This window comes from Alternaria postmessia (assembly GCF_024291825.1).
Source record: "Alternaria postmessia strain BMP 2775 chromosome Unknown scaffold_139, whole genome shotgun sequence".
Taxonomy (NCBI): Eukaryota; Fungi; Ascomycota; class Dothideomycetes; order Pleosporales; family Pleosporaceae; genus Alternaria; species Alternaria postmessia.
The window spans coordinates 48,507-56,108 of NW_026260212.1; the positions used below are offsets into that span (position 1 = coordinate 48,507).

At 50.6% G+C, this 7,602-nt stretch overlaps 2 protein-coding genes across 2 annotated transcripts; both read left to right on the top strand.

Moving 5' to 3' along the window:
- Nucleotides 1-62: 62 nt before the first annotated feature.
- On the top strand, nucleotides 63-2,850 carry J4E82_010721 (uncharacterized protein; the record flags this gene model as incomplete). The annotated part of the gene is made up of 2 exons (XM_051736932.1): nucleotides 63-270; nucleotides 320-2,850. 2 exons carry the CDS (start codon nucleotides 63-65, stop codon nucleotides 2,848-2,850), a joined length of 2,739 nt encoding a protein of 912 aa, XP_051583325.1.
- Nucleotides 2,851-4,057: 1,207 nt separating this feature from the next.
- Nucleotides 4,058-7,095, top strand: J4E82_010722 (putative NRPS-like protein biosynthetic cluster; the record flags this gene model as incomplete). Its single annotated transcript, XM_051736933.1, has 3 exons — nucleotides 4,058-4,062; nucleotides 4,125-4,444; nucleotides 4,514-7,095. The coding sequence occupies 3 exons, from the start codon at nucleotides 4,058-4,060 to the stop codon at nucleotides 7,093-7,095; spliced, it is 2,907 nt and encodes a 968-aa protein (XP_051583326.1).
- Between the last annotated feature and the right edge of the window lie 507 nt (nucleotides 7,096-7,602).

Sequence of the window (7,602 nt, forward strand, 5' to 3'; positions counted from 1 at the left end):
GCACGTGCGTCAACCCCGCCGATGTCAACACCAATGGATTCGTGAATAAACAGCGCGCCAACATGGCAACACTCCACCGCGAGCGCGTCGAACACGCGTTGAATGAGCTGCTGGTCCGCATCGTGCCAGAAGATGCTAATGACGACGAAGAAGCGGCAAACCAGCGCTTTGAGGACGCTTACGACTTTGCCATTGACGCGCTGACGGAGGCGGGAGATGCTTCACTCGTGCCTGATGTGCAGCATATTGCAAGCCTGATTGACCGCAAGGGTATGTGGGCATGTTGAAGTGTGCACCATTGTCAGCTAATGCGCGACAGTCTCGGGTCCTCTCAACGACCAGCGCAAGAGCGCCCGTCTACACAACCTCCTCGCACGCCTAGAGACACAGACCGTCTTGGACCAGAAATGGCGCATGCTGTACTTTCTCTACAACCTGTCCCCCAACGCCGAAGCCTCCCAAGAACCACGACCCGTCCAAGATCCGCGTGGCTTTTCCCGCGAACCCACGACGCCTTCCAAACGCCAGAGCGTCGCTGCCTCGTCACATGCCTTCCAAGATGCCTTTGCAAAGCCCGGCCTGACCCAACTGCCCGTCAACGCCGGCTCGCCCAAAGCCTCTACATCCACCCGCCCATCGTCAATGGTCGAGAAGCCAGAGAAGCGAAGAGAGAGGCGCCCCGACACCGCCAAGGACCAGCAACAGGCGAATGGAGGCCACGTAGAAAAGGCAGAGACGGGACCCTCAGAACCGATCCTGTTGAGAGAGCTGCCCTTCACGCTCCAAGGCTACTCGTCCACAAACCTCACCTTCCCTCTATCGACAGCGCTCAAGCTCCCTCCGACCCTCCCAGTGCCCATTGTCAGCCTGTTGCATACCCTTGCTGAGCCTGCCATACTATACAAAGGCCTAGCCGAATTCGTCGAGGCAAACGATGGCGGTCTCATTGAGCAAAGCTTCCGCGCGGCTCTGGCCAAGGAGCTGAGAGCATACTTGGGGCTTGTTGCAACCTTGGAGGGACAAATCAAGAGAGCGCTAGCACAAATGAGCGACGCACCAACGCAACAGGGTGTCAGCAAGGCCGGTGTCACTCTCAAGCGATGTGTCATCTGGATAAGAGAACCGACCATGGGCTTGCGACTGATGAGCTTGATGGTGGAAGAATCGAAGAGCAAGAAGGGCGGCGAGCTAATAGCCCTCATTCATTCCTTCTCTCTCAACCACGGCGATCCGTACGTTATGAGCTTCGCCGAGCGCCTCCTCTCGGACGTCACTCGACCCTTCTACGATATGCTCCGCCAATGGGTCTACGACGGCGAGCTTGCTGATCCCTTTGGTGAGTTCTTCGTCTCTGAACAGAGCGAGGATGACATTCTCGAGGCCAATGGGAACGAGGGGAAAGGAGGTGCTACGAGCGTCTGGGAAGACAAGTACAGACTGAACGACAAGATGGTCCCTACAATCGTAACCGACGACTTCGCCAGGAAGGTCTTCTTAATCGGCAAGACCCTCAACTTCATTCGCTATGGTTGCGGAGACGCAGCATGGGTTGACAAATACTCCAAGGAAGCCTCAAAGGAACTACAGTATGGTGATACAGCCAATCTCGAACGCTCCATTGGCGATGCTTACAAGACCACAATGGCCCGCCTAATCGACCTGATGGCGAACAAGTTCAAGCTTTTTGATCATCTCCAGGCTCTGAAGCAGTATATGCTACTGGGCGCTGGCGACTTCATCGCTGTCCTGATGGAGTCGCTGTCATCCAACCTTGACCGGCCAGCCAACACACAATATCGGCACACCCTCACTGCTCAGCTCGAGCACGCTGTTAGAAACTCGAACGCTCAATTTGATACTTCTGACGTACTACGCCGCCTCGACTCACGCATGCTGGAGCTGTCGCACGGGGAGATTGGATGGGATGTCTTCACCCTCGAATATAAGATCGATGCACCCGTTGATGTCATCGTCACACCGTTTGGCTCCAAGCAATACCTCAAAGTCTTCAACTTTCTCTGGCGTGTTAAGCGTGTCGAGTTTGCTCTTGGTTCAACATGGCGTCGGTGCATGACTGGTGCTCGTGGCGTTCTCGGTACTGTAGCTGATAAAGTCGGATCAGATTGGAAGAAAGCGCGCTGTGCAATGGCTGAGATGGTTCATTTCGTCAACCAGTTGCAGCACTACATTCTCTTTGAGGTTATTGAATCATCGTGGATTGATCTACAGGGAGCGCTGAACAAGCCGGAAAGCACACTGGACGACATGATCGAAGCTCATGCCATCTACCTCAATAACATCACGCGGAAAGGTCTCCTTGGAAGCTCAAGCATCGACTTTACTGGTCAGTTGCACGAGCTATTGAAGACGATGCTGGCATATAAAGACGCAGTAGACGGCTTGTACTCCTTCTCTGTCGCTGAGTTCACCCGCCGACAGGAGCATGCGGCCAAGATCGAGACCCGCACAGCAGCAGGTCGCTGGGGTCTGTCTGAGAAGGACAGCTCGTCTGCAGACCCTTTTTCTCGATCGCATTCGCGCGCAGCATCTCGACAGGATGAATCGCCTTTCCCACCACCTCTGCTCAAGATCGGTATGACAGGCTCGGCCGAGGACGATGTTTTGCCAGCACTACAAAAGCGTTTAAGTCAGTTGACGGAAGACTTCCGAGCCAGAATCAGCATCTTGCTTGGTGATCTAGTACACTCGCCTGACGGTGAACTGAAGATGCTGGCTGTTAACATAAACTTCAACGATGTTTACAAGCCGGAGCGGAGACGGAGAAAAGGTTCTCAGAGATCAAAAGAGAAGGAAAAGGAAACGCCAAGGGTCGCACCCTCAGCCGCGTGATGTGATAGAGAATCCTGTGTTTAAGGCGATATTTGATACCCGTGTACTTTGATACTGCGTCGTAATACGCCTGACCCTTCCTACTTGATATCAGTAATCACTTTGTAAATTGTGGCGAGCATAATCGCGAATCCACTCAAATGGTCGGGTAGGACACTGTAAGCGTTGGGAGCACACCGCTATCCTGAAGGACAACAAAGCAGAACCAGCCTCGTTCCCTTCAAGACCCGAACCAAGCTTCGTGGCGCCGAGCGGGCCGCGCCTGTCAAGGCTTGTGTATCTGTCGCTTGCTTTTAGTGGGTGCTGCGATTGTCGGATATAAAATGGTCAGCTTCCAGAACCAGAAATGTCGCTCGGCCGAGGTGATGTGCACAGGGATGTGCTTGGCTGCGTCATCCATACACCACAACTTTCAACACTAGAACTGACGTTATTTCAGCGTAATGACGCTCTCTAAGTTACGCGGAAAGCGAACCTTTCATGAGCATCAGAATCAAATTGACATTGTTCAGCTTACACCAAGCAGCTGTGCTGTCTCTGTTGATTCGTACGAGTTGGCCCACTGTAGCACATTGCGCAACTTTTATGCCTCATGCTCCACCGAAGTTCTTCGGAGAAGAATCGGCATGGCGATGGTACGCTCTTCCGATGAAACATGACGGCATGCTGTAGGGTTGGGGTCTGCGCTGGCGTACCCGTTCAATTTGACGCGTTACCTCCGATCGTGATATATGAAGGCCGTTTCCCTCCAGTAAACGATATCACAATCAAATCACTACTTAGCCTTCTACTCTTACAACCAGTCACTGGAGTCGCCAAAGGACCTCAAGAAATTGAATCACCAATCGACGCCTACCCGAGCACTTCACAGCATCTTGTACTCATCAGCATTTCTCAAGCCCACTTCCAAAAGCAATTTTCGTATCCACACACTGTACCAACTTCCAGTCCGTAAAGCGCTCTGCTCAACATGGCAGCTATACAAAAGCAAAAGCAACAAGCAACAGCGATACCTGACTACATCGACGCTGCAGCCGAGTCCGCCTCGAATTCGACTTGGGCTATTGTCCCACGCTCAACCACCAGTCTCGACGAAGGATGGCATCATTTTACGTATGCGGATTTTGCCCGCGCCGTGAATAACATGTCGCGTTGGATTGAGAAGACATGTGGTGTTGCGAAACAAGCAGGCCAAACTATCGGATATATGGGGTGAGTTGCCAATATTTCTAGATCATGATGTTCCGACGTTACATGCTGACTGACCGGAATAGTGCGAACGACCTGAGATACCTCGTGGTGCTAGCTGCAGCCCTGAAGACAGGCTATGTACCATTATTCACATCACCGCGCAACTCACTCGAGGGACAAAAATCACTCGTGGAGAAGACAGCATGTACCATCTTCTTGAGCACAGTAGAGACCATGCCGCAGGTCGAGGTTATTAAAGATGCAGTACCCAGTCTACAAGTCTATCAAGCGCCCGCTACGGCAGAGCTGCTTGATTCAAGTCTTCCTGCCGAGCACTACAAGGGAAGACATAGTCGCGATGTGACGGCTCCCAGCTTGATCTTACACACTTCAGGTTCAACAGGTATGTATAGAATTACCACGAGATACTGCCAACATCAACACCGATCCTTCTTACTGACGGGAAATACAGGTCTTCCCAAACCAATCCACTTGACCGTTGGTGGCCTCAACTCTGCGTACGAGCAAGCCCAACTCGGGCCGGAAGACGGTGTCGAACAAGTCAGCAAGCCGTTCCTAGCAGACACACGACCAATGCTTGCCGCTGTGCCCTTCTTCCATGCAATGGGTATCATCGTCGGTCTGCGTTCCCTTATGAACCGGGGCACGTTAGTCCGACTGCCATCAGAAAAGATGTTGAGTGCGGGCTTGGTCATGGATGTGATCGAGGCCGTGCAGCCTACATCCGGTATCTTTCCGCCATCTGTCCTGGAGGACATTTCAGCAACACCTCAGGGCATCGAAGCACTGGGAATGTTGGAGACCGTCTTCTTCGGTGGTGCGCCTCTTGCTTCAGAAAGTGGCAACAAAATTTGTCGGGTGACGAACTTAATGACTGTCATCGGTAGCACAGAAGCTTTGCTGATACCTACAATCGTCCCATCCGTACCAGAAGAGTGGAGCTACTTTCATTGGAGCTCCGCCGCTGGTGTCTTTATGGAGCCCGCGGAGAACGACCTGTTCGAGCTGATCATCAAACCGAGAGACACGAAGTACCAGGCGATCTTCCATACATTCCCCACGATACAAGAATGGCGTACCAAAGATCTTTTCAGACACCATCCGTCAAAACCTTATCTGTGGAAGTACACTGGGCGACGAGATGACATCATCGTGCTGAGCAACGGAGAGAAGTTCAACCCTGTGCTGTCGGAGAAGCTGCTCGAATCACATCCTTGGGTCAAGGGTGCCCTCGTTGTCGGCCAGGGCAAATTCCAAGCTGGTCTTCTCATAGAACCAGAATGGTCACAGGCCAACACACAAGACCCTTCCGCATTGATCGATCACATTTGGCCGATGGTCGAGCAAGCAAACCGCGAAGCACCTGCTCATGCACGTATCTATCAGACTAAGATCGCCGTTGCGAAAGATGGGAAGTCGTTCATCCGCGCTGCAAAGGGTTCTATCATTCGACTTCAGACTGTTGCAGCGTTCAAGGACGAGATCGAAGCTCTTTACGCTGATGAAGGGTATTCCAGCGATCCCAACCAGGAGGCTGATGGCGATGTCGCACTAGAAAGCAAGATCCACGCGGTGTTCTCACGTGCTCTTCCCTCCTTCCAGAACGACACGCCCGATGATGTCGATGTTTTCAGCCTTGGTGTTGATTCGCTTGATGTTCTTGCTCTCACTAATGCGCTCAATAAGGCTGTTCGTGGCGCTGGCGTAACCGCTTCGACAGTCTACAGCAACCCTACCGTCAAGCAGTTAGCGGCGGCGCTGTCGCACAGCGCGAGCAAGTCCAATGTGCAGCATGCTCCGCCACCGACACGAGAGGAGAAGCTCAGTGCTATGGTGAGGAAGTACACCAGGACCATGGTACGCCCGAAGAACATGAACGGTCTACCGAATCGTCCTACCAAACAGACTGTCATCCTTACAGGATCTACAGGAAGTCTTGGAAGTCACATTCTAGAGCAGCTGCTTCGAAACCCAGATGTTGAGAAAGTTTACTGCCTGAACCGTTCGGACAACGCCGAGACACGACAGAAAGAGTCTTTCACCAAGTATCACCACCCGATGGCTGACTTCAACAAGGCTGTGTTTTACAAGACAGACTTTGGTGTTGATCATTTCGGCCTTCAAGACGCCACGTACAAGCATCTCCTTTTGACCGCCACTACGTTTATCCACTCTGCTTGGTCAGTTGACTTCAACCTCTCACTCGAGTCGTACGAAAACACACATATAGCCGGCACTGCTCGTGCCATCAACTTTGCGCTTGAATCACAGTACAAAACACCAATCATCTTCATCTCATCGATAGCGAGCGTCGGCAGCTGGGGCAGCGTCGCACAAGATGACTCTGGTGTTCCCGAATCCAATACAACGCTGTTCGACAGCACAATAACTCTACCACAAGGCTATGGCGAGTCGAAGCATGTCGCAGCAGAGATATTGGCCACTGCGTCTCATCGTCTGGGTATCAAGACTGCCATTGTGCGCGCTGGACAACTTGCCGGGCCAAGCACGCAAGCAGGTGGCGCCGCGTGGAACCGACACGAGTGGCTGCCGACTATCGTGCACACAAGCAAGGTGATGAAGAAGCTGCCGCGTACCTTGGGCAACATGGACCGTGTCGATTGGGTTCCCATGGACATTGCGGCAGGAACGGTCATTGACATAGCCAATGCGACGAACTCCGAGTCCGAGTCTACGCAGGTCTACCACCTTGCCAATCCGCATACAACGACATGGAATGAGTTGTACCCTGTCATCCGAGACTACTTCAGGAAAGAAAACAACGTGGACATGGACGTCGTCGAGTACTGCGACTGGGTTGACGAGCTGGCACGCATACCGCAAACAAAGGAGAACGCAGAACGTGTACCAGGACTCAAGCTGCTGGACTTCTACGAAAGTCTTGGGATGGACGGTATGGGACTGCCTACGCTACAAACACGCAGAGCCGAGGCTGCTAGCTCTACCTTACGCGAGGGAAAGGCTATAGATCGACTTGTTGTAGACAAGTGGCTCAAGCAGTGGGCATTCTAAGTTAGGTAGTACATTAAACGTATATATAATATAATGGATACACATATAGACTAGAACGTTAGACTCTTTCTATATAAATCTTTTCCTTGTAGCGTCTAATAGCTTCTACTTCTATAAGTATACTACTATTCTTTTATCTTTTAAGATCTTAGCTATATTAAGTATATTACTCTTTACTTATAATCTATAGTAAACTTATACTAAGAAAGAATTTTCTTTTTTCTTTTTAGATAAAATGTAGTCTTAGTAGTTTAACTTAAAGCTCTATATTATATTCTTTAGATTATAGTACAATGTTATATTATAAGTTACTAGCATAGATAATTATAGAATACTATTTTAGTATTAAGTAAAATATACTTAAGAAAACTATATTTTATATTAATTAGCTATATTACTAAGATTTAGTTGCTTGTTCTACTTAGATTATTACTATAGAACTAAGTATACTTAACTTTTAGTAAAGAATAAGATTTATATCTTATTATACTTAACTAGTAAAAAGCT